The 27,247-nt window shown below is 41.0% G+C and overlaps 1 protein-coding gene across 1 annotated transcript in view; it reads left to right on the plus strand.

The window, feature by feature from the left end:
* LAMB1 (laminin subunit beta 1) overlaps positions 1–27,247 on the plus strand; it is a 61,805-nt gene that overhangs the window by 11,554 nt on the left and 23,004 nt on the right. Inside the window, exons 5-23 of the mRNA XM_033162936.1 lie at positions 708–781; positions 4,299–4,487; positions 4,572–4,635; positions 6,231–6,433; positions 9,600–9,720; positions 9,971–10,159; positions 10,653–10,832; positions 12,154–12,266; positions 13,025–13,104; positions 14,756–14,891; positions 16,284–16,442; positions 17,660–17,787; positions 17,968–18,088; positions 18,847–19,051; positions 19,576–19,719; positions 19,975–20,206; positions 21,458–21,621; positions 22,971–23,195; positions 25,282–25,499. Coding sequence (XP_033018827.1) covers positions 708–781; positions 4,299–4,487; positions 4,572–4,635; positions 6,231–6,433; positions 9,600–9,720; positions 9,971–10,159; positions 10,653–10,832; positions 12,154–12,266; positions 13,025–13,104; positions 14,756–14,891; positions 16,284–16,442; positions 17,660–17,787; positions 17,968–18,088; positions 18,847–19,051; positions 19,576–19,719; positions 19,975–20,206; positions 21,458–21,621; positions 22,971–23,195; positions 25,282–25,499 — 2,945 coding nt within the window. The remainder of the gene's footprint in view (positions 1–707; positions 782–4,298; positions 4,488–4,571; positions 4,636–6,230; positions 6,434–9,599; positions 9,721–9,970; positions 10,160–10,652; positions 10,833–12,153; positions 12,267–13,024; positions 13,105–14,755; positions 14,892–16,283; positions 16,443–17,659; positions 17,788–17,967; positions 18,089–18,846; positions 19,052–19,575; positions 19,720–19,974; positions 20,207–21,457; positions 21,622–22,970; positions 23,196–25,281; positions 25,500–27,247) is intronic.

Genomic DNA, 27,247 nt, shown 5'->3' on the forward strand with positions numbered 1-27,247 from the left:
GATAAATAGGTACCGCTCCAGCAGGAAGTTAAATGGCGTTTCTGTGCGCTGCTCTGGTTCACTAGAAGTGGCTTAGTTATGCTGGCCACATGACCCAGAAGCTGTACGCCAGCTCCCTTCGCCAATAAAGCGAGATGAGCACCACAACCCCAGAGTCGTTCGCGACTGGACCTAATGGTCAGGGGTCCCTTACCCTTTATTCTAATGTTACTATGGAAAAGGGTTTCTGAAGTGAAGTCTAAAAAGCACATTGCCTATTCCATTGGTGCTCCGTGAATTTTCTTTTAAAAAATGATGGTGTTCTTAACAGTTTTATTCAGGTCCTCCATTAATTTTTATACAGCTTGTTTCCAAACAAGTGAGCTTAAGGATAAGAAACCTATGCAGACTTTGTCCCTGGTTTCCTTTTGACTCTATGAATGTGTATCAATCACTTTATTTCAGCTTTAAGCTCATATGTTCACAAATATAAACGCTAGAGAGCTTTTAAAAATAAAAACCCTGTGATTTTTAATTTCAACAGCAAGTAGCTGATTAGTATTTTGTTGTTATGTTACTCTATATTGCACCCTTTCACGGAGAACAAAAAACAAAACTGGCTTTTTTAAAGCCAAACTGATACCCCCAGGAAAAGAAATGATGAAATTAGACTTTTGACAAATGTTCTTGTTTACTGTGTAACTTCCTCTTTTCTCTTGGTCCTGTAGGAGTAGAAAATGTAACCATCCAGTTGGATCTGGAAGCTGAATTCCATTTCACTCATCTCATTATGACCTTCAAGGTAAAGAATCCATAACATTCTCGCAAATCACAAATGACCCTTGTGTAATCTGGTGCTGGTCATGGAAGGCAGTTAACTAGCTGCTTGAGAATAAAATGCATAGCACCCCATGTTTTGAGGAGATCTTTTAAAAAGGATTTTACAAGCTGTTAAAACTGGAATGCAAGAGGTAAGATAAACCACATCAGTTTTACGATACAGGCTAATTGGCTTCTTCTGCATTCTTAGGTAAGTCTTTAAATAAATCCCAAACATTCAGAAAGCAGAAAAAAAAACAAAGATTAGGACTGCAATCCTGACTCCACTAGCCCCACTGAATTTTGTAAAATTTACTGCTGAATGGTCATGGTTAGGATTGCAGTCTTGCTGTTGCTTTTTCATCTGTGCCCTCTGCAGCAGTAATCAGTAGCTGGTCTGTCACTAATTTTTTGTTGATAAAGTTGAGGGTTCTGTAGGCTGTTTTGTCCACATAGTCTTCTCTGTTCTCCTTATAGTTGTATCAGATCCAAATCCTGGGAATGTGATTCTTTAAGACAGTGTTTTTCAACCACTGTTCCGCGGCACACTAGTGTGCCGCGAGATGTTGCCTGGTGTGCCGTGGGAAAAACGTCCCGGCCGTTGTTGTTGCCTTCCTTTTAGCCAATCAGGGTCAGCCCGCGCGTTTGTACAGAGAGCCGAAAAGAGACGCCCGCCTTGCCCCAGCAGCGCCGAGGCTACACTGCACTGCATTGCACGGCCCTGGACGCGGCAGCCGGGCCGGCCGCCTCAAAAGCGCCTCTCTCCCTCCTTCGCCCTCCCGCCGGCCAATCGTCAGCGCCCTCCGGCCTGCCGGAGTTCCCCGCCTCCTCGGCTGTCGGCGTGGCCCTGAAGGGGTCCTGCGCGCTGCGCGCCGCGCGCCCCTTGTCGCGAGTGGGGTTCCGAGGCCAATGTAGGTGTGCGCATCTTAGAAGTGGGAGGGGGTGGAGATGAGGAGGAGGGAGCCGGCGGTGGGCGTGGGTGGGGGCTTGGAAATGGCGCACGCAAGGCGGAGGCGGGGGGGGGGGAGATAGAGAGAGGATTCAGTACCAAATCGGATGCAAAACCGCATCTATAACCTCTCAAGGGAAACGTTTCCCAAAGAGTAGTCATCTCCAACCTACATAAATTAAGAATTCTTTTGCTGTTTGGAGGAAATAACAAGCCTGGCTCCTTTCAGCTGGGTGAGAGCACTTTGCTAATAAATGATGAATAATTAGGATGTGTAGGTTTCCTTTTGCATTTTTTTCGCACTTGCTGGTTCAACCTCTTTGAACTTCCCAAAGCACAAGATCATCACAAAAAAGGGAAACACCACATTGGCTGGGCTCTCAAGTGTGGCATGGCAGTTAATTATATCATGTCAGGATGTCTCAGGAGCTTCTCCACTCATATCTTTGTCACAAAAAGTCACTCAGGTACAAGACTAGAGTCCCTCAGACCTTACTTGGGGCTGGACTATATTTTGAAAAAAATATGAACAAATTCCTATGTCCCACAAATAACCCAGAGATGCATTTTAAATAAAAGGACAGGTTCCAATTCTGTAAAAACACGCTGATTCCTGGACCATCCGCGGGCAGCATTTAGAAGATGATTGGGCCACATCCGACCCCCGGGTCTTAGTTTGGGGACCCCTGCTCTTAAGTCCAAGAATTATAAAATACTTTCTTTGTGTTTATTTGATTCCTATTCAAGAGAATTACTTTATATATAGTCAATATAGGCACAGAGTTAAATTTTTTAACATTTTCTAATGGTGGCGTGCCTCGTGATTTTTTTCATGAAACAAGTGTGCCTTTGCCCCAAAAAGGTTGAAAAACACTGCTTTAAGACAACAAAATTATTGGCTTTAGAATTCTCTCAAATTTGGCAGCTGAAATAATCTCCAGGAAAAAAGAACATCTGTATACAACGTTCTTTTGTTTCCTTCTGAACAGATGTCTTGGCAGGACAGATGCACCAATATGGTTTAAAATATATTTCATTGGGGAGGTACACAATAGTTTGACTCTCTTGAGAAAAATCATTCAGAAAATCTGTGCTGGGATTACATTTAATACATTGCTTATGTGAAAATAATTTAGATGCTTAATTTCATACCAAGTGAGCAATACCTAATAATAATCGGTACCTACACCCAAGAAGCACCATACATGTTTGTACAGTAAAGCATTTTAATCAATTGAATACCTGACTTTTAACTGATATAATCAATCTCTTGCATTTAACTAACTTTCCCCCATCTTTATCAAAGCATCAATACAGGTGCCTTTCTATGAACGCACAAAAAAGCCTAATATTTGGTCAGGCCACTGGACTGTATAAACCAGCAGTCTTCAACCATGGAGCCAAGGGGTACATCAGGAAATCCAAGAAACACTCATGACCACCACAGAACACCTATTTCATAGAAGATAAATTGGCAATGTTCAGAGCCCCCCCCCCCAGCAGTCAAAATACCCCCTGAAACAAACAAACTGCAGGCAGGGCTTTTTTTTCAGCCGGAGCTCACCGGAACTGAGGTCTGGCAACTCTTTATTGCATTCTGGCACCTCTTTGGTTCCCTTCCTCTGCATGGCACTCTGGGCTGTGTGACAGAGGTGGTGGGCAGCTAGGTGAGATAAATTCCTGTTCCTGTGGCGGTGGGGTGAGCGGGTGAAGAAGAAATGTCCCACCCCCCAAAAAAGGCTCAACAACTTCTTCGGGTGGGTGCCCCCCAAAAAAGCTACACAAGTTCCAACACAACTTTTTCTATAAAAAAGCCCCCTAAATCCAAACAGCCTCCTCAAAATACAAAAAGAAAATGAATAAAACCGCTTAGGAGGTGTGGGGGGCATTGGTGAGAGCCTTAGAGGATGCTTTCTGAAGGAACCACATTGGGGAACTCGGGTCCAAATCAAGTGACTCTTAAGATAATGAAGCAGGTACCTTTCTCAGCCCTGCTACCTGCTATCTAGAAATACCAGAGATTAAATCTTGTGCCCACAAAGCATTGCTGAACTACTGAGCAATGGTGCCTGTATTAGTCGGGTTGATATCCCCCTTACCCCCAGTACTGATCTATTTGTGGCAAAATAAACTGTAATGCAGCCTTATTGCTACTGATACATTTGCTCGCGCTGTGACTTCATGAGTCCTCCATCCATCAAGCAACACCATTCCTATACAATCTGGGGATTTAGCTGGTGCAGCTGTGCCTTTTCTGGTACAGCCTGGACAAATGAATGAATATCACTATTAACACGCTCCTTGGCCCATGAGGGGGCCTTGACCTGTTGGAGCACCTGCAATTACAAGAGGCTTATTGTTGTTTAAAAGCATATTCTGTAGACTGACATGCATAGGCCACACAGATCTGAGCATAATCATTGCAAGAAGCAGCAGCAGCAGCAGCAAAGTCAAATAAATGTTCAGGAAATCGTAAATGATACTGGAAAATTATTCCAAATAATTTGTAGCTTAATATTCATTAAAATCTATTCCTCTTCTTTATTCTTAGACGTTTCGCCCAGCTGCAATGCTGATTGAAAGATCCTCAGATTTTGGGAAAACTTGGCAAGTGTATAGATACTTTGCCTATGACTGTGATACTTCATTCCCAGGTGTTTACAGTGGACCAATGAAGAAAGTAGATGACATAATTTGTGATTCCCGTTACTCTGATATTGAACCTTCAAGTGAGGGAGAGGTTGGTAGTTTTATCTACAATTGATCTGCCTTACTAGTGAGGCTGTATCTATGTGACACTGATGAATCCCCATGTTTGTTTCAGGTAATTTATCGTGCTCTGGATCCTGCTTTTAGAATAGAGGACCCATATAGCCCAAGAATTCAAAGTAAGTCTGCAAGATTCTTATCTTCCTTTATATTTTTAGGATTGCACTTGAACTGCATTAAATGCTTTACAATAATTACCTCACATGTGAGCCTTGTGTGGTGAATTCCTCTTCACTTTTTACAGACAGAAATAAGGGTGAAAAATAGTTATTTCTTCAAGGTTATTCAGTACTGTAATTCCGTCACCAAGCTGGCAGATCGTAGGTTCCTTGCAGACTCATGTTTTAATACTACTTGCACTGATTGCACAACCTCTTAGTCTTGAAAGTTAAAAAGAATTACAAGTTGTTGTTACAGATTATGGAAAAACTTGCATCCCTGTACTGGCTTGTTGGAGCCAGTATGTTTCAACATTTCGGAGCACAGGTCATTTCAGATGGATTTCAAGTGAGCTTGGAAATGTGTGTGTTTGCAAGACTTGAGTGCCTGAAGAATTTTCATTAACACCAACCTGTGATCCCCATTGGGATCAAAGGAGCTTTTAAACATGCATGCTTAGAAGCTGATGAAAGGGTACTGAAATGTCCTCAGGTGTCCCATCACAAAGAACAGTGGTGATGAACATACTGAACTTTTTTAATGACTCAATAGAGCTAAGTCTATTTAAATCAATATGTCAGCTACATAAATTCCTGCTTCATTTCAGCATATACTATTAATGAATGACATTTACAAGAAACTTGCTGCCGCACAATCACCATTCATTTAAATGTATTTATTTAATAGAGCACACTTCCTTTCCTATTGCAGAGCTTCAGGGTGATTAAAATCAGGCTAGGCCCAGGGCATGGATTTAAGGTTCATGATACAGTAACTTTGCAAAAGCTGAGCAGGACCAAGTCTGCTCAGCGACTGAATGGAAGACTGGATGGGAAACCTACTTATGCCTCTTTGGTGTCCATGATGGAAGAAAGGCAAGCTATAGCTGTAATAAAATAGATTTAACATGGGAAATCAGTTCTTTAATAATAATACTTAGTGCTTAAACTTAGTCGCCTTAGCCTAAGTGTATTTTCAGGGAAGCTTCTTGCGGTATATTTATTTTCTTTTAATGAATTTTCATCTCACTATTTAGCCAAAAGAGGCTCCCAGGAAAGCTTATACACTAAAAACAAGATAGGCCCTGCTTCTAAATGGTACAAAACAAAAGGAAACTGGATTGGGGGTGTGGAGAAAGAAATGAGCAAACACAGGCACCAAATATTCGTTACAAGATCTTCTAGTGATCAGCTGGGATGGAAACAGTTAATTGAGAAGAGGTCCCCAATGGTTGCTGGTGTCTTTAAGTTGCACCAGTTGTTGCATCCCCCACCCCCAGCGCATAACTGCTTGGTAGAATGGCTTGCAGTTGATGGGGGAATGGGAGGAGATAAATATGTGCAACTCCCATCATCCCCGACTACTGGTCCTGCCAGCTAGGGATGATGGGAGTTGTAGTCCAACAACAGCTGGGGACCCAAGTTTGAGAAACACTCCGTTAGACTCATAAGCTTTTCATAATAAATATTCTTAATATGTCTCTTGCATTGAAACTAATTTTCTTTTTTAAAAAACAACAACAACACCCCTACTTTATTTATCTTTGGCTTTTCAGATATGTTAAAAATCACAAATTTAAGAATCAAATTTACCAAACTGCACACACTGGGAGACAACCTTCTGGATTCGAGAAGGGAAATCAGAGAAAAATATTATTACGCCATTTATGACATGGTGGTCCGTGGAAATTGCTTCTGTTACGGGCATGCCAGTGAGTGCGCACCGGTGCATGGATATGATGAAGAGGTGGAAGGAATGGTAATTTTTAATATATTTTTCATAACAAGCAGTGTTAAAGTCAGATTGGTTACAATTCTGCCACTCAGACTCTAAGAGGTTCCCTCCTGTCAACAGTCCTTGAGGAGAGCTACCAACGTAAACAAAGGCAGCAAAACTAGATTTTATATCAATTTAAATTAATGTTGAGGGTCAAAGTAAATGAGACATCAGTAGACCTGTTCATTTATACCTAGTTCTGCCCAGTTTGCAGATTTTTGATTTTTTAAAGCCATGGGTAAGGGGGAGGTTTAGCACAACCATGTCCTAGTCCCTGAAAAGCTTGGATGTACAGGTGAAACTCGAAAAATTAGAATATCATGGAAAGGTTCATTTCTTTCAGTAATTCAGCTTAAAAGGTGAAACTAATATGTGAGAGCGAGCTATGTCAAGCCTTTATTTGTTATAATTGTGATGATTCTGCCGTACAGCTGATGAGAACTCCAAATTAACAATTTCAACTTTGGGGTTTTCTTTTTTTTTTAATGAGAATTTATTAATTTTCCATAACAAACAAGTAAAACACCAACATTAACCCAACACCTAACTAAAAATAGACAAATACAAATATACCAATAATTCTTCTTCTTGTACCAAAAAAAAATTTCTTGTTCGAATCTTGGCTCAGACTTCCCCTGCCTTTTCACCTTCGGTTCTAATTCCAAATATTACTTTAATAACTTCATATTCCAAAAAAATCCTCAAATTCATTTTAAAAAGTTCACATCTAAACATTCTTCTTGAAGAATCTTATCTTCTAATGTACAATATTTTTCCCGTTCTTAACTTAACAAAAATCAAATCATTTTATAACTTCATATTAATTCAACTCAAAATTCTAATTCTTAACGCATTATTCTCAAAACAGATCATAACAAATATCCTCTTTCCCTAAAACTGCTGCTAATAACAAAAATTTAAATATCCCTTTTCTTATTAAAAAGCTTAAAGACTTGACACACCGGTTTCAGGGTACCATAATAGATCCATTTTTCTTTACCCTTAATACAGTTCACCCTATCCCCCTTCTGTCCATTTTCTTTGCTCGTCTTGCTCCGGAGCCACTCCTCGAAATGTCCTTTTTCCTTGTAACTCCACAGATCCAGACAAAGTCCATAACAATCCTTGCATAGAGCATCTGGGTACACGCATCCTCTTCTTCCAGCTTCTCCGGTTCACAATACCATTCTTCTTTTATTTGTAAACATAGCAATTTTTTCACCAACGCTCCCGAGCTCTCACCTCGAGAGTTAGATATAACAAATTTCCCCGTCCTGGGTCTGCCACCCCCGAAGGACGTTTCATTTTCCCAGAGTCGCCAGACCATTTTGCCCTGTTCTTCAGTCATCCCTTTCAGCTCTTTGCCAAGGCTCTCTTCCAATGCAGCCATTTCCTGAAAAGTCTCCTCTGTGGGGTATATCTTTTCTGACATGTCCCGGTTCAATATCACCAATTTTTGATTGAGCAGTTCCAGTCTCAAGAAAGTAATCCTTTGATCATCACTTAGCTCATAGTTCGTAACCAACTCAAAAACGAAACCCAGCATGGCAGAAGCGGGCATAGGTGTCAAATTACAGTTTCAACTTCCAAACTTCTCCATCTTAGTGCCAGTAACTTTCCACTCAGTCACAATCTTTCGCAGCCATTTTCCCTGTAACCAGGGCGCAAGAACCACAAATTTTAAAAAGAGATATTTTCCACAGACTTGCTCCCCAAAGGGAGATCGAAAAAGTCTCACTTGTCAAAGTTCAAATACTTTGTAACCATCATTGTAACAGCAGTCTCTTAAACCGGTTATTTTCTATCCACCGAGGGGAGGGAGGCAGGCTTCCTTTCCAAATACCTCCCGGATCGTTAGAAGAGAACGAAAAACAAGTCCAATCAAATACTCACAACCACCGGGTTTCTTTAATTCCAATCTTGACAGGTAGAACATTGACGCTCGTCGCGAGCGGCGGGCGCCGCTCCACGTCCCGGTTGGGGCATGTCCCCTATAGCCCGGCTCTGTTGTCCCTTCACCCCCACTCCCCCTTTACAGGGGGAACGAGGGAAGGGTTCAGAGCCATAATGGGCCCGCCGGAGAGCCCAGGGTGCGGGACGCTCTTCCCGCACCCCACCGGAGCCCCGCTTTGCGGTAGCGGGGCTCCAACCCCCGGGACGGACTGGGTCGCCTCGCAGCCGAGGCAACCCACGACCGCCCGCGATGGCGTCGCCGCCGGAAGCCTCTTCAACTTTGGGGTTTTCATCAGCTGTACGCCATAATCATTACAATTATAACAAATAAAGACTTGACATTATCTCGCTTTGCATGTCATGAGTCTATCTCATATATTAAACTCCAGTAGCTAATGAAAACAATTGCTTACATAAATGGACTTTCCCACAATATTCTAATTTTTCGAGTTTCACCTGTAGAATAGCTCTAAAACTTGTATATAGCTGCTTGGTATAAACTCTGGATTAAACAAACTGAGCTGTCACAATTCTAGAGCCAAATTAGCATCTCATTTTAAGGGTGTTCTGGACATTATGTAGGTCCTTTACACCTTAGACAAGTGATAAAGGAGCCGCTGCTGCCCTGGCAGTCAACATCTTCCCAGTCAAAGATGAAACAACTTGTTTTTCTTGTTCCATTATTTCCAAGCCGCTGGATTTTCTAAAAAAAGTGCCTAGAAATTCTCACAACAATCAAAGACTATTATTTCTTTATATGAACCCTTAATCCAGGGGTCAGCAACCTTTTTCAGCTGTGGGCCGGTCCACCGTCCCTCAGACCATGTGGTGGGCCGGACTATATTTTGAAAACAATAATGAACGAATTCCTATTCCCCACAAATAACCTAGAGATGCATTTTAAATAAAAGCACACCTTCTACTCATATAAAAACACCAGGCAGGCCCTACAAATAACCCAGAGATGCATTTTTTCAAAAAGGACACTTTCTACTCATGTAAAAACACGCTGATTCCCAGACCATCTGCGGGTCGGATTGAGAATGCGATTGGGCCGCATCCAGCCCACAGGCCTTAGGTTGCCTACCCCTGCCTTAGTCAATGAGAGGAAATGAGCATTGCTTTTATTTTCAGTATATTGTGTCTTTGTACGTATCGGTATGTTACAATCTCTCTCTCTTTCTTTAAATGAAAGGTCCATGGTCACTGCATGTGCAGGCACAACACCAAGGGCCTAAACTGTGAACAGTGCTTGGACTTTTACCATGACTTGCCATGGCGGCCTGCCGAGGGTCGCAACAGCAATGCATGCAAAAGTAGGTGTGACAAATTTAAATTCTGCTTTGTAAAATCTATGGTACCAATGTCTGATGAGCCATTCATGAGAAACTGTGCTATCTGTCTTATAAATGGCACAGATTACCCAACTTTTAACCGATTTTGCTAATAAAAATACTCAGCTGCTGCTGCACTCCTTTCTAAATAAGTTAATGTAGTTGTTGGATGGAAATTTTAGTTTTAAAAATGGATTGTCACTTAGAATTAGTTTGTTTATCTTTATCCTAGAATGCAATTGCAACGAACATTCTGCACAGTGCCACTTTGACATGGCCGTGTATATGGCAACTGGAAATACCAGCGGTGGAGTGTGTGATGACTGTCAGCACAACACGGTGGGGCGTAATTGCGAGCAGTGCAAACCCTTCTACTTCCAGCATCCAGAGAAAGATATTCGGGACCCCAGCATTTGTGAGCGTAAGTACATCATCTTCAAAGTGTAGTTGACAGCCTGTTAAGATGAATGAGAATTCCTCTGTCGTTTAATATATGAGTGTAATTCTGAAATAATAAAACTTTGTAGTTCTTTTTTATCCTAAAATGTACAAATGAAAGACTTACTGCATATTCCAGAAACATTGTGGGTTATATCTGTTGTCACTAAATCCACTGAAATCAATGGGCATAGCTAATTTAAGTCCATTCATTTCATTGGGTCTACTCTGAATATGACCACTTATGTGTACTGATTTGCAATAGCAGAGGCTCCTGTATTCAAAGTGGTATAGCATAATATTTTGGCTAAATGGGAAAGCTAGTTGCCATTTGGTGGGGCACAGCAGCTTCAGACAGTGGGAGACTTTGATGACAGAATTTTCGGGAAATGGAATTGGTGTTGCATTTGGCTGTCATATATGCTTCCTGCCCAGTAGCTGTGATTACATAGTAAAGAGCTGCTGTTTCTTTTTAGCATGCAACTGTGATCCAATTGGCTCCCAGAATGGCGGGATATGTGATCGCTACACTGACTACTCAACTGGCCTTATTGCCGGACAGTGCCGATGTAAATTATACGTGGAAGGGGAGCGCTGTGATTTCTGCAAGGAAGGATTCTATGGATTAAGTTCAGATAATCCACTTGGTTGTCTGTGTAAGTAAAATAAAAAGAAACCACTTTGTAGTTTTGAGCAAGAGGAGTGTTGCTAATGCTGCACCTCACTGATTATGTTAACTGAATCTTATTAAGTTTAGACCTATATTTTTTATTTGTAAATACATTGCCTGCCCTGCCTGCCGTGTGTGTGTGTGTGTGTGTGTGTGTGTGTGTGTTACTGACATAGAGGATCAGGAAGGTATAAATTCATATTATCTTGCATTGTTTACTTTGGATAAGATATTCTGGCCTTCTTTCCTGTACGTTCAAATTTAATTTTGCTGTGGGGATACAAGGGCTGTTTTCTGTTTTTATTTGTTTTGTTTTCCAAGCAACAGAAGTCTCTTTATCCTGTTCCTTGCACACCAGAGGGGGAAACCCATCACCTTTCAGTATTCTGGCCAACAAGTGCAAAGGTGCTGGGATGGTCTGTAAGCACTTGAGCATTTGGGGGCAGAGAGTTGTATTAAATTTAAATGACTCACTTTAAATATATCAGACTTCTTGCATTTTGCTTTTTACTGGGTTATATTTAATTACAATGCCCTTATAAATGATTCCTTAGCAATACTGGCTCTAGAACTTTGAGGGCCGCACAGTACCCACATTTGGAGTCCTAACATGGAAGAGGTGGATGATGCATACCCTCGAACAGGTTGCTGCAGAAAACCGGTCCCATGCGAGTCACATGACCTGGATGAGATCACACCCCATGTCTTTTGAAGCTGAGGCCCCTGTGAAACAGGAAATCCCGATTTAATTGGGGCAGTTGAGGGGTATGTGCATGCAGACTGAGAATTCTCATAGGCTTCAGCCAACCATATTGAATACTCTGTGCAAGGTTAACACTGTTAGGGTGATGGACCATTTTTCTGGTCCTGGGGACCTGGGAAATTGCCAGTCTTGCCACACTGTGGAGCCAGCTGTGAGCCTTAGAAACCACCACAAAATTTCTAACTGTAGGATTTCAATTTATGATATAGGCTTCTACTTCACAGCTTTTCTTTTCTTTTGTTTTGTTGTGTATTTTTTATCACTGACTGTAGGTTATGCTGACTGGTTTTTTGTTTTTGTTTTGTATTGTTCAGTATGACCTTTAGCCAATAGGCAATATATCTGTCTCCTTGGCTTTACTTACACACAGGATGGTGTGTGAATGTGTTTTTGTGAGGTGGGTAAGAGAGAAAAGCCATTTGTCAGTAAGTCTGCAGTGAAAAATGAGGGATAGTGTTGATGTAAATATTTGTATTAAATGCTGTGCAAATTTGTAACTTAAACAACTATATCCTGATTTATTTACTTATACTTCCTAATATAGCTTGTGAATGTAATCCTTTGGGCACAATTCCTGGAGGGAATCCTTGTGACTCAGAGACAGGAAGCTGCTATTGTAAACGTCTTGTTACAGGAAGACGATGTGATCAATGTCTGGTAAGTCGCCTTGCTTAAAAGAACAGAGCTTTTATTGTGTGTGTGTGCGTGTTAAAAAAAAAAAAAAAACCTTTCCAAATAAAGCGACAAATGTCATTTGTCTGGTAAGCTTCATTTAAAAACTTCAAATAATCAAACTGATTTGCGACACTAAGCTCCTCCGCTCAAAAGCCTAAAGGGCATTCTCAATACTTCATGGTACAGTATTTAAATTCACAAAAGTTGCATACATTTGTTTTGGAATGCCAAATTATTAGGCCTGTGACATCCTGCTTAGGTCTCAGCTGCCCGAACTGTTATATCACATGGGCAGCCAAAGGTGCTAGGCCTGCCCCTCATGCACAGGCTCTCTGTAACACCAAAACACCAAAGCCAATAACAGTGATTGGGGCTGTGACCCAATGTCCCATTCTGATGTCAAAGCTGGTCAGCAGCTTCCTGGCTATGACTACTACTTCCTGAACTTCCATCAGGATTCCACACTTGGTTCTCCTCCCCCAGTCATTTATTCTCACAACATCCCTGTGAGGTAGGTTATGGTGAGAGTTTGTGACTTAACAGCTGGGCAGATAGTTTAACCTGGCTCTTGCCAATCTTAGCCACTACCCCACATAGCTTAAGGAAGCAGATAGTTCTGCCATTACTCATCGGTGTTAGCATTGGACATGTTCACCTTTTTGCACAACCTTGAGCTTGAACTATGCTTGAGTTCCACAACATCCTGTTATACCAGTAACAATCTAAATCTTCCCTTGCAGACTGAGCACTGGGGCTTGAGCAATGATATGGATGGTTGCCGACCGTGTGATTGTGACCAAGGAGGGGCGCTGAACAATAAGTAAGTCTCAAATAAACAACTTACTTGGTTTTTCTTTCCTTTTCTTTTCAGAAGCATCTGATTCATCTGCAACTTACCTCTGTTTTTAAAAATAATATTTATAATAAAAACAACACTTACTGTTTACGTAGTGAATTTCAAGTATTTAAAGCATTTCACCATTGTTAACTCAGTAATTCTTACAACAGCCCTGCAGAGTACATCAAAAATTTTATCACTATTCTGCAGATGGGGCAGGGGCAGGGGCAGGGCATGGATCTAAATTTAGTCATATTTTGAGTAGCATAACTCTTGCCTAGGTCATGGCTAACTTAAATTCCATAAATTTCAGTATGTCTTCTCTAAGCTTGGCTGAATACAATCTGCTGTTGGCCAAGTCGCCTAGCCAGGATGTTTCCCAGCTCCATCTCTAGATAGTTAGATAATCATTTAAAGCTTTCCTGTTTAGTTACTCACTTCTACATGTGTTGAATGGAAGGGAGGAAGAATGCATGAGCTGAAGATCTGATTGCACTGAAATAAACCTCAAAGGCCAATTAAATGTCCTGTTTTTTTCTTAATTTTGTTCAGTTAGTTAGTTTACACTTGGGAAATAACTATTGCACAATCAAATTACATCAACACAAATCTTCCTGTCATTTCAAACTTACTTGCCAATCTGTCTGAAGTAATCACAAAGAAGATAATTCCAGCAGGCTCATGTTTGTACCCCTGTTGTTGGCCCCTAGTTATTTGTTTTCCCATGCAAGTATCAGATGTTCTCAGAAGTACTATTAAAATTGTTTGATAGAACCACGAAGCTGCCTACCCTTTGAATGTTAATGACACTGATTGCAAAACCATCTGAAAGTGGGTGTTGCCCACTAGCAGAAGTCAAGCCAATGTGCTTTTCCTTTTTGTTTCCCAAGAGAATGGGCTCATTCATCCTGAAGATTCTGCTTTAAAACTGCTGCAGTTGAGATGCCGATTCTTACAAGCCTGTTTTCTATTTTTACAACAGCCTGTCAGGAAGGATGGAGGGTCTTATTCCAAAAAGTTTCTAACTGCAGTTTTATCCAGCATAGATCATTTTGTCTTGATACAGCACCTGAAATGCACATCTGGGTTAGAATCCTAACTTGTGATTTTGAATGCTGGAAAAATACAAGGGAAGCAAAACAAAGGATGGAGTTGTTGTTCAACCATAGGGTATTTTCCATATTTGTTTAAATCTATCTGGGAGAGAAACAGAAATTTCACAGGAAGGAACAATGTTTAATTACAACAGTTTTTCCCATGGGATTTTTCCCTCCGCCATAATTTGTATTCTGGCCCCAAAGTTTTAAGCTGACTCATATTCAATAAAATGCACTTGTATTTGAATCTAAACATCTGTGCGAGGTTATCTCCCTGTGTCGTGCAAACAGTGGTGGGACTTAGCAGTACAATTTGTGATGGTTCGTAGAATCATATAATTGTAGAATTGGAAGGGACTTTGAATGAGGGCCGTCTAGTCCAACCCCCAGCGATTCAGGTTGCATTGTCAGTGGCTACTATTCTCAACCCTAATTTACTTCTGTTATATGTTATATAACTTATAGTTATATGTTCTTTTAAAGTTGTCTGTATTTGCTTTTAGAAGATTGCAATATAAATGCATTATCTTTTTCAGCTGCTCGAGTGAATCTGGTCAGTGTCAATGCAGGCCTCATATGATTGGCCGCCAGTGCAACGAAGTGGAACCGGGATATTTTTTCATTTCTTTAGATCATTATGTCTATGAGGCTGAGGAAGGCATCTTTGGCCCTGTGAGTACCTACTCAGTTAAACGTCCACAGGCCCTTTTCTAATGCTCTGATATTTCGATATACAGTATTCCATTCTGTTCTGTTTCTGTTTCTAGCCTGTTGGCTTTACACTATACCTGCCGGGGACGTGGGTGGTCTAAACCACTGAGCCTCTTGGGCTTGCTAATTGGAAGGTCGGTGGTTCGAATCCCCAGAACGGGGTGAGCTCCCGTTGCTTTGTCCCAGCTCCTGCCAACCTAGCAGTTTGAAAGCACACCAGTGCAAGTAGATAAATAGGTACTGCTGCGGCGGGAAGGTAAACAGCATTTCCGTGCACTCTGGCTTCTGTCATGGTTTTCTGTTGTGCCAGAAGTGGTTTAGTCATGCTGGCCACATGACCCAGAAAGCTGTCTGTGGACAAACATCAGCTCCCTCAGCCTGAAAGTGAGATGAACGCCGTACCCCATAGTTGCCTTTGACTGGACTTAACCGTCCAGGGGTCTTTTACATTTACTTCTTTTTTTTTTACTTCACCTACCAGACATGGTCTGAAATAAACATGAGCTGTCTTAGGTGATCTGTTTAGGAAAGACAATGTGAAAATAAAAGTAAATACAAGTGTGCTAATGGGCCACTAGAGAGTTGGCCACTGGACCTTGATAGTTATGAATGTTAGCAGTCTACACTGAGAAGATACATGGGGCTTGTACCAGAGCCAGGGTCTGCTTAGAGGCAGGTTCATCTAGAACACTGGCCTTCAGCTGGTATGTTCTAACCCACAACTGGTTCATACTAGCAGCCATCTTGAATGACCATGTTTTGGAAAGAGGGAGAGAAGGAGAAAGCTACAGAGAGCAGGGGTGGAAAGATGGCTCTAAGCAGAGTAAAGGTTAATATTAATGGTATAATTTTTTAAAAAGTAAGTATTAAAGCATACTATTGAAGTGTGTCTATTGAAATTGAAGATCACTTGCTAAGTCTAACTTCTTGTTTAGGAAGCTCATTCTATTTATGTTAGGTATCTCCCTGAAACCGTCAGATACTGGAACTATGCTGCAACTGCAGATTCCTGGCTTTAGTTATTTCATAAACATTGGGCATTTCTGTTTTCTCTACAGTTATATTATGCCTGATAAAGTGGTTAATAGTACAAGTGATTTTTACACTTCACATCTCATTACGCTAAACAGAAGTGAATTTGTGCAGTATACTTTATCTCAATGAAGTGGCCTATGTAAATGTAGGAGACGATGTAAACAAAAACATTTGTCAGCAAATAGGAATAGGAAGCAAGAAGAATTAAGGTCAAAATAACCTGTAGTGCCACTCTTCTACTGTGTATTTCCCTTCAATTTTTGAAGGTGCATGTGCCAACTTAAAATAATATGTAATAACTCCTGTTTCTGTTCCCAGGGAGTGAGCATAGTTGAACGTCAGTATTCCCAGGACCGCATACCTTCATGGACTGGAATAGGATTTGTGAGAGTTCCTGAAGGAGCATTCCTGGAATTCTACATTGACAATATTCCTTACTCTATGGAGTATGAAGTTCTGATTCGCTATGAACCACAGGTAAATACCTACCCTAGACTCATGCTCTTTCATAGTGTTGAATCTGAGTGATGGAGTTTTCAAGAAGGTTTAAAGCCTGCCTATATAGGTTGATGTGGCTTGCTTTTCTTTTGTCTTAAGATCACACAGATATTCCAGTGGTTATTTTAACAGCACTTATGTCTACATTAGGCATAATAATCTCTCAAGTGTTCATCATTAACAATAGACCTCTGCACACATGTGGTGAAAGTGACTGTTCCTATTGTTCCTATTTTGCCTAAACATTCCCAATTTGCATATATTTAGCATTTTATTTTGTATATTCTGCAGGTAGTAGTATGGTGTTATGAGGAGAAAGATGAGTAAATAAACAGCAGTTTGGTGTATGAGTAAGGGAAAGGAGGCAAGTGCATATAATCATGCAGAGTTCAGAAATGCTGGAGCATAGAATTTATTTTCTTTTTAGATTTATCTAAGAAACTATGAGGGCTGAAACATTATTTTATTTCCCGCCTCCCCCCCAGCCTAAGATGTTCCTCCTATTTGCAGAGGTGCAAAAAATGTCCAGACCTATTTATAGATTATAAACTGCCATTTAAAGGGGACGCGGGTGGCGCTGTGGTCTAAACCACTGAGCCTCTTGGGCTTGCCGATCAGAAGGTTGGCGGTTCGAATCCCCACGATGGGATGAGCTCCCATTGCTCGGTCCCAGCTCCTGCCAACCTAGCAGTTCTAAAGCACGCCAAAAACTGCAAGTAGATTAATAGGTACTGCTCCAGCGGGAAGGTAAACGGCGTTTCTGTGCGCTGCTCTGGATTCGCCATAAGCGGCTTAGTCATGCTGGCCACATGACCCGGAAAAACTGTCCACGGACAAATGCTGGCTCCCTTGGCCTGTAAAACGAGATGAGCGCCACAATCCCAGAGTCATCTGTGACTGGACTTACTGGTAACTGTCAGGGGTCCTTTACCTTTTAAACTGCCATTTATACTGGATAAAATCTGGTGATTGTTTGCTATAGGTAGCAGAGATAGCTGCAAGTAGCAACCCTGCGCATTTACTCAGAAGTGTATCCCACTGTCCAATGAGAATTCCTTCAATGTACTTACAGCAGCTTACCATGGTTGCAAATAGAGTCCCAATTCCTGCATCCGGGGGGGGGGGGAATGGTTCATCTCCATGGAGAGAACTTTGATTAGCACAGAAAATACGTTAATGTGTGCCAATTTTTCCAGTTACCAGATCAATGGGAGAAAGCTGTCATCACTGTATTTCGCCCAGATAAGATTTCAACCAGCAGCAGATGTGGCAATACAGTTCCTGATGATGACAACCAGGACGTATCGTTATCTCCTGGTTCAAGGTGAGTATCATAACAGAATGATAAACAATGAAGACATGATGGGAGGCAGAGGGAGAAGGAAAGGTTTGATTCTGCACAATCAACCATCTCAGTCTAATCATTTGTTGTTTTAACATCCCACTGTTTTATCTCCAATGTACCCTTCTCTTCATGAACATTGTGTCCGTCCTGGTCTTGCAGATACGTAGTCCTTCCACATCCAATATGCTTTGAAAAGGGTCTGAATTACACGGTTCGTCTGGAGCTGCCACAGTATTCCCATGATACGGAGGTGGAAAATCCATACACACTCATAGATTCTGTAAGTGCATGTTTAAATAAAAATCTGTTTACATCTTTACCCAGTTAAATAAAACTACATGCATGGTACTTCCTCTCCGTGAGCACAGAATTTTAGCACAGGTAGACTGCAAGCAGGGGCAGCCTTGAGAGAAGCAGTGTGAACAGATTCCTCCCCATGAGAGAAGGAAAAGCTCAGTGGCAACGGCTGTGATTTATTGTGGTATGCCTGGAACACTGCGTGCCTTGCTGAGTGCCAGCAGGTGAAAGGGGCAGGAGAATCAGTTCCATTGCACTTCACTCAGAAAGCTGTGAGCATAGGAAGGGATGGATTGCGTTTCCCCTTCCTCCACCTGTAACTTTCCCTAAGAACATCTTGTGTTTTCAGGGGAAACTTTGGGAACTGTCGCCAACAGGGAAAGCAAAACACCCTGCTGCTTATGTAGTAGCTGCTTTGTGCCCCTAAACCAGTGGTGGTCAAACTTGGCCCTCCAGCTGTTTTTGGACTACAACTCCCATCTTACCTAGCTAACAGCACCAGTGGCCAGGGATGATGAGCATTGTAGTCCCAAAACAGCTGGAGGGCCAAGTTTGGCCACCAATGCCCTAAACACTCATTGGACAGCATTTTTAGGAGACACTGCATATTAATGATCAACCATCTATTTTTTTTAAACTATTGTAGATGTCTTTTTCTAACAATATTGCATGGCACTGTTTTTTACAAGGTTCGGCTACAGATCTAAATAGTAATTCTGCCATGTTAAAATCAACCCACAGCTTGTTCTCATGCCTTTTTGCAAATCCCTGGACATATTCTCAGTTGGAGGCAGAGGTGATGATGTGATGACTAACAGTGCCTGGGAAGCCTTTCAAAGATATCGGTGCCTGGAGAACAGCAGGAGTGTTGTTAAAACACCCATGACTGATGTTTGCAGGAATATAATTTTTAGCATCTCAGCCTTGCTGCATGAGACAGCATTAGGTAAGTGGCTGCAACTGATTATTGAACTAAATTTCCCAAACTGGGATTGGGGTTAACTAGGAGGGAAAGGCCATGTTTACTACCAAAATAGGTAGCCATCCAGATGTTGTTGGACTCCATTATTCCGGCTTGCATGTCCAGTGGATGTGGGGAGTTGTAGTCCCAACACCACTCGCAGGGCAACAGGTTTCCCAGCCCCTGTTAAACTTAGCGTTGATAGAAGACAGGACACCCTGGGTGTGTGTGTGTGTGTGTGTGTGTGTGTGTGTGTGTGTATATATATATATATATATATATATATATATATATAGTGTGCTAGGTATATGTAGCATCACAATAATTGAATCATAAATGAAATTATCATCATCTTAATCAGAAATAATATTTAATATCTGTCCAATCAGATTTACGCAGATCAGTCCTTTATTAACCCATTGGCACCTTGCATAATACTATTCCTGCCAAGATGGTCCACACTTCTGCATTTGCCACTCTTGCAAAACCTGCGTCTTTTCCTGTTTCAGCTTGCCAGTGTGACCCACAAGGCTCATTAAGTTCTGTTTGTGATCCTAATGGAGGCCATTGCCAGTGTCGGCCAAATGTTGTTGGAAGAAGATGCGACAGATGTGCTCCAGGCACTTTTGGATTCGGGCCTAGTGGATGCAAACGTACGTTGCTGCTTTATTCTAATCATATTGTCATATGTTGCTGCTGTTTAACCCTTACCCAGTAAGTTTGATTGAAAAGAAGAAGGAAAATCCTTTCCGCCCCTTTGTTTCAGTATACATCTGTAAGAATACTTTAAAAATATTTTATTTTTAAGTAATTGAGGCTTCATGTCCTAGTGTCACCATAACTTCATGAATGTAAGCAATGTATCCAGTTTCAGTATCATTCAAGATAGATACCTATGCTCTTTTTAGCTTGTGAGTGTCATGTCCAAGCATCAGTTAATGCTTTCTGCCACCCGGAGACTGGTCAGTGCCACTGTTTCCATGGAATATATGGCCGTCAATGTGACAGATGCTTGCCTGGTTACTGGGGATTTCCAAGCTGCCAGCCCTGCCAGTGCAATGGTCATGCAGATGATTGTGACCCGTACAGCGGACAGTGTTTGAATTGCCGTGATCATACCTCTGGCCACAACTGTGAAAGGTATGCCTTCTTTTTGGATTAACTGGGATATTTGTTAAATGATATACAGTGGTGCCCCGCTAGACGAATGCCTCGCAAGACGAAAAACTCGCTAGACGAAGGCATTCGTCTAGCGGAAGGCTGCCCCGCAAGACGAAAAAGTCTATGGGGCTGCCTCGCAAGACGAAAAATTTTCGTCTTTTTTTTTTTTTTCATTTTGCGGAGCGCGGCTGTCATTGCCGCTCCGCAAGACGAAAAACCCGCTAGACGAAAATTTTCGCAGAACGAATTATTTTCGTCTAGCGGGGCACCACTGTATTACTTTTCAAGCAAGATTTTATCATGCTGCCCTCTGAAATGCTGAGTTCTAACCCATTTACTTAGGCTGCACTTATTTGCATAGGATATTTTGTAGATCAGATGCACTGATCTCCACAAGCTATTCCTACCGCCACTCATTTCAAAATGATACCTGCCTGTTTAATGGCTGTGAATCTTGAGCATGCACACACTTTAATTGGCACCTGTTGTATAGTTTTCCAACTGGCACTCTGCCTCAATTGCCTATTCCTTTTTTATTGCAGAGAACTTGATTTTGCTTACACAGGTCCAAAGACTGCTCTAGGACTAGTACAGTTATTTCTAGAACCATCAGGAGTTGGGGGTAGGGGGGGAAGACAGCAAAGTAACCATTTGCGAGATCTTAGAAATGTAGCTCTTCTAAACTCTCAAAACCTTCAGCAGTGCACATTAGCTTGTGAACTGAAGTGTGTTTATATGATACATGAAATAAATGGGTTTGGTTTGGCACTCCTTCCACTAACATCAAGGAAGAGCCAATGAAAACATCTGTAAAATAGTGTCATGCAGGCTGTGATTATGGAGGGCTGCAAAAAACCTGCTGAACTGTGTGCTATGGACTGTCACCAGCCCATATCAGATATGCAAATATATGTGTGGCAATAAAGGGGAGCTCTCCCAGGGTGAGAGACTGGGAGAAGAGAGAGGTGTCCCAGGTGAGAGCTGGGAGGGCTCACCTTTTTTATATGGGATAAAAGTTAAGATAAATCTATGAGGGAGGACCTTGTAGTCTTTCTCTTCTTTTCAGTCTTCTTATTTTTATTATTCTTTGCATAGATTAGTTTGTGATTTTTTGGTATTGTGAGAATTTTAAATGAAACTTTACTATAAAAATAGCAATAAAAGATATGCAAATATATGTGTTCTATTCCTTGGTATATGCTTAACAGACTTTAATATTGTAAAATTAAGATGCCTTGGAGGTTATTATGGAGATCCTGTCCTGGGATCTGGGGATCACTGCCGTCCTTGCCCTTGCCCAGATGGGCCAGAAAGTGGCCGCCAGTTTGCCTCTGGCTGTTATCAAGAACGTTCTACTCTGCAGGTGGTGTGTGTCTGCGAGACAGGATATAAAGGTAAAATACCTGTTAATTACAAGTTTATTTTAAATAAGTAAGGAGATATTGAATTTTAAGTTAAAAGCAGCATGATAAAGGATAGAAGAATTAAGTTTAGCTATAAGAATATTTGGTCAAGATTTAGGTTATAATGCAAAGACTAAGACAATTGTGTTTTTTCTTTTTAAGTAAAGTTAAATTTTTTATAGAGAAAAGTTGTTAAGGAAATAGTATATTGATTTAAAACCGAAGGTGTATAGGCGGGGGAAGTCAAACGTCAAGATTCAGAACTAGAAATTTTTTTTTTGTAAGGTATATAGATAAGAAGAAGAATCCTGACATTATGTGTATTTGTATTTGTTTTGGTATTTGTAGGTGTGGGGTTGGGTTTTGTTATATTATGAAAATGTCAATAAATTCTGTTAAAAAAAAAAATACCTTGTGAAACAAAGTACAATGAATGCTTTTAAATTGAATCCATTTCAATGAGCATACATATTTTGATTATAACAAAGTGTCATATTTTACACTTACAATTATTATTATTATTATTGTTATTTTATTAAATTAGTTGCTCAATCTTAGGAATGGTTCACATGTTAGTAATAATAATTCTACCATCAACAAATGTGCCATCCACATATGTTAATGCTTTATAAATAATATGTGATGCTTTGTGCACTAAAGGCAGTGGCAGACTTTTGGGTCTCAAATTTGAGCAGCGCCCTGTGTGACACCAAAATTTAGCAGACCCACCCACTTCTTTCCTTCCATTCTACATCACAGTTGCAGTGCCCCCAAGGCTCCGCTCCCAGTGCAACCAAATTGGTCATGTTCCCCTAAAGCTTGCCTCTGTTAAAGAGAAACTTTGAAACATTCTGAATGGAGCACAGACATAGCAACAAATTAGGTTTCAAAATCTACGGCAAAAGCCAGATTCTCAACCAGCCTAAGTAATATTCTCTCTTCTGGCATGTGAATCTATCTGAAATCTTTCTGATGGTTTTCTTGTTTGTTGTTTTTACAGGTAGGTAGCCGTGTTGGTCTGCCGTATTCGAAACAAAATAAAAAAAATCCTTCCAGTAGCACTTTAGAGACCAACTAAGTTTGTGAGCTATCTGAAGAAGTGTGCATGTACACGAAAGCTCATACCAGTAACAAACTTAGTTGGTCTCTAAGGTGCTACTGGAAGGAATTTTTTATTTTGTTTGTTGCGTGTTAAGTCTCTCCAGGCAAACTTCCATCCTGCGTCTTAGCACATACCTTGATCTTTTCCTCCCCTTTATCATACTTTCATTTCCAGCTAATGTTTATGTTTGAGTGAGCTAAAGATATTTCTTCTTTCTTTGATTTGGCTTGTTGAGCAGGGAGCAGATGTGGCGAGTGTGCTTCTGGTTTCTTTGGAAACCCTGAGGATGTTGGTGGAATTTGCCAGCCCTGCCAGTGCAACAACAACATTGACTCAACTGATCCGGAGGCCTGCGACAAGAAGACTGGATTGTGCCTGAAGTGCTTGTATCACACAGAGGGTGAAAACTGCCAACTGTGCAAACGTGGTTATTATGGCCGGGCTGTTCAGCAGGACTGTAGAAGTAAGTAAGAGGAAGGTCTCTGCTGCTGACCTTTGCAAGCATCACTTTGTCTTATTTTAAGCACTAAGGTATTATTTGGTGCACTGGGAATTCGCAGATTGGGAGCATAATCCTTCATTAAAGGTCAACAGATAACTCAAACCTAGTTTGAATGGGCCACTGCAGATGGTGAGCATTTCGGATTTAACCTGAAACCTAATTACCTCAGAGTAATCTTGGGCATGCAAAGGGGATGTATTGAAATGGTGGCACTTAAGTGAAGAAGAACCCCAAGCCTGATCTTGAAAAGATGAGGCTTTTGTGAGAGAGAAGGCTTTCTTGTTAGCTTTCATTGTTTTCTTCTTATCAGGAGAAAAGCCCAGGCCATTTCCTGCAGCCCCTCAGGCTTTGGAGGAAAAAGAGGGGATTGTCTTTTGTTTACAGATACATTCCTGGTAAAGAGTAGAAGTGGATTTCTGAAAAGTCATAGGGGGTGGGGAGAGAATTTGCACCATAACAAGCAACAATATTCAGAAATCCCCTTCTTCTACTCTTTGTTTTTCTATTATATTTTATGCATCAGGCAGTGGTGAGTAACCTCAGCTGATAGGTATAGAACTATATGTTTTAAGAAAAATGCTTAAAAGTGTGTGTTTAAAAGTTTTATGCTGTGAAGTGTGACCTAGAAACTAGCAGTGTTTTAATGTTTAGATGTATGGACTGCCCCATCTCAAAGACTTCAGATACGCTTCCATATCTTAATATTTTCAAAACAATCCCCTGAAGTAGATCAGTATCATTTCCATTTTAAACTTTGGGAATATACCATGAGAAATGGTTGCTTGCTCTGTGCCTGCTTATGAGTCCATGGCTGATGCAGTATTTTAATGCAAATCTCATATTTCCTACCAGGTGGATAGTGGTTGTTTTGGTCCCCAAGAATGAAAGGTCTAAAGAGAGTGAGTTTGTTGGATCAGGTGATGTTCACAAATGAGAGAAGCTGAACTTCTGAATAAAGTAGAACTGTCTTCTAGATAGTTGTGAGGATTCATTGAGATAAATTTTGAAATTTTGACTTCAGCCCAGCAACTTCATTTTGCTTTGACATGTAGAGAGCAAGTGGGGGATCTGTAGGAAATGACTCACAGACGCTGCTTATATTATTGTGTCTGGACCAGGGAAATGGCAGCTGCACATTTCTGGCTCTTTGCTGGAGACATTTATGCTTGGTGGGCCTCTTTTTCTCCACCACCACCCATACTAGGATCACATTTTCACACCACTGGATATACCGGCCCATGAAACTCTCACCCTTCCTATAATCTTTTGGAAATATAAAAGTGGCTGTAGAGAAATAAATCTAGTTTTACCTTGTTCTGCTGGGGTTGAGTTGTCCCAGCAAGAGAGCTATATATAATATAGGGAAGAGAAATCATTGAACCACAGTAACTGTGGGTCTGGCCTGCAGCCTCTGCCCCTCAGTCCCATTCCCCCATGTGGAAGTTAGGTTGAGAAAAACAATCCTATTTGCACCAAAGGGAGGTTTTCCTCCCCAAAAAACTGGTTCTTGCAGATGTTTATTGTTTTTCTTCTTGGAATGAGGCGATCCTGACTAAAGCCATCTGCTTATGCCAATGGGAGCTTTTCTCTAAGCCTAATTGCTGAGGGAAGTGGTTGCTATTTTTCTGGAAGGATTCATCCTCCCTTCCCTGCACTCAAAAGAAATTATGCTTTGGGGGTTGGGAGCAGGCAAGATCCCACTGCTGCCAATGGGAGCTTTGTTGCCATGTCTGATTGCCACACAAGGCACTTTTCATTGGAGTGGAAGCTGATAAGGGAAGGCTTAACCCTTCTCTTTCCATGAACTCTTATTTTTCCGTGAAGGAAAAGCAAAAGAGAGGAGGCAACCTTTCCTACCACTGGCTTTGGCCTTGCCCACCCTGGTTGCGCAGTCGGGAAGAGATTATCCCCAGGGAATGTGACCCTTGATATCTCACAAAGCTTCTCCATCTCTGCTACAATACCTTCTTACATATCACAGTTTGATAACGTATTAATCACCCAAGTGTACTGCCACACTTTACATTGCCTGCTGTTTCACCCCCAGAGTGTGTCTGCAACTACTTGGGAACAGTGCGTGAGCATTGCAACAACACTGAAGAATGTCAGTGTGAGAAAGAAACTGGCCAATGCCAATGCCTTCCTAATGTGATTGGACAGAGCTGTGACCACTGTGCCCCCAATACTTGGAGGTTGGCTAGTGGGACAGGGTGTGAACCATGCGGCTGTGATTCTGAACGTTCCTTTGGCTCATCCTGTAACGAGGTAAGAAAAGCTGATCGCTGTAGAGTCAGACCATTCAGGGCTAGCTCTGCTGTCCCACCTCTACTACTATTGTGACAACTACTACTGTGTACTAGTAATATTTTATTTATACCCTGCCCATCTAGCTGGGTTGCCCCAGCCACTCTGGGCAGCTTCCAACACAAAAAAACATAATAAAACATCAAACATTAATAGTAACAACCTGATCCAATAGAAAAGTCACAATAACTTTAAAATAAACAACTTTTATCAAACAAAGCAACATTCAGCAACACATCAGAATCTAAGAGTAAACAGTAAAATTAAACTTAGCACACTATCTCACATTTGTTTAATAAAGAAGTTTAATAGCAGCAAGAACATGTGATGTTGATAATGGTAAGAATTTGAGATAATGATAATAGTATGAGATCTAATGGTAGTGTTGGCAGTTCTATCTAATTTTTTTATTGCATTTGCTGAAACCTGTATTCTGCCTTGATATTTCATCTGACTAGAGGGTGTAGAATCGTGTTTAGGAATTAAATAAATTCACATGCCACAGGGATTTTAAATAATCCAACAGAAAGCAACTATGTACATAATGAGCTCTGTGAGTTTTGTATGTACCAGTTTTGTTTGTTGTCTTAATACTGAGGAGCATTCAAATGCATGCTCTTGCAAAAGTCACACTATTTGAAGACAGTGGATGATTATTGTATCACAGTGCTTGGCAGTATTACAAATTGCTTTGTATTAGTGTTGAGAGAGAGTTTCCAACAGGTTATTTTGGCCAGTGGCCCTATGGGCTGTTTGCTTTAGCTTGACTTGCCTGCTTACATAATCTATAGCTGTTTGTTCTGCTGGCATCATTTTTACATGGTGCCTGCTGCCTGCAGAATCCTGTTTGGACCTGACTTAATTTACCAGGGGAATCAGGGTATACCAAGATTGTCCTGCTCTGGGACATGGCAATCAGCTGAGTGGTGCTGAAAAGTTACATCAAGGATAATGGTTGAAATTTAATATCCTATCAGATGTGATGATGCTTCAGATGTTTCTTGAAGAGCTATTGCTGCAGCTGACAACAATGCAGACTAGCTATGACTTGCAGTAAAAACCCATTCATTTCACTAATTCATAATCACCTGATGATTTCCATAGAAGGTTGCATTAACAGTTGAAAACATTCCTCTACAGAGTTAGTGTGCCACACATTAGCACTTCGTATACTAGGAAGCAGCGGCCAACTGATCTGCTAACTCATGTTATATGCAGCAAAATACACACATGTAATTGTCACACATAATGGGTTGCTCCCTAATTCTTACATGAAACCAAGAAACATGCTGATATTTCAAGTTCCTTTTTTCTTTCTTTCTTTATTTTTTTTTAACAAAAATTTATTGGTTTTCCACATCAAAAAAAACAACAACAACAAATACAACAACAGCAAATACATTTTCTTTATTAATGTGACATTCAACATGATTTTTCTATTTACTGAGCCTTTGCAAGTATTCAGAGACCACAAAGGGTAATAACGAGAAGAGCATGCACTCAACTCTATGTTGGTGTGGTATGTTACATATATTTGTGTATTAATTAATGAGAACCATTGTAATTCCTTTGAAAATCTGATGAACTGTTAATACTAAAGGCCCTAATACAGCTTCTTGAAAGTGTTCTTCACCATAAGCTTGAAACCATGCAAGTAACTGATATGAAGTAGGAAACAATGAAATCTATTGTTTGGCCAACTTCTGTTG

This window comes from Lacerta agilis, chromosome 10 (assembly GCF_009819535.1).
Source record: "Lacerta agilis isolate rLacAgi1 chromosome 10, rLacAgi1.pri, whole genome shotgun sequence".
Classification (NCBI taxonomy): Eukaryota; Metazoa; Chordata; class Lepidosauria; order Squamata; family Lacertidae; genus Lacerta; species Lacerta agilis.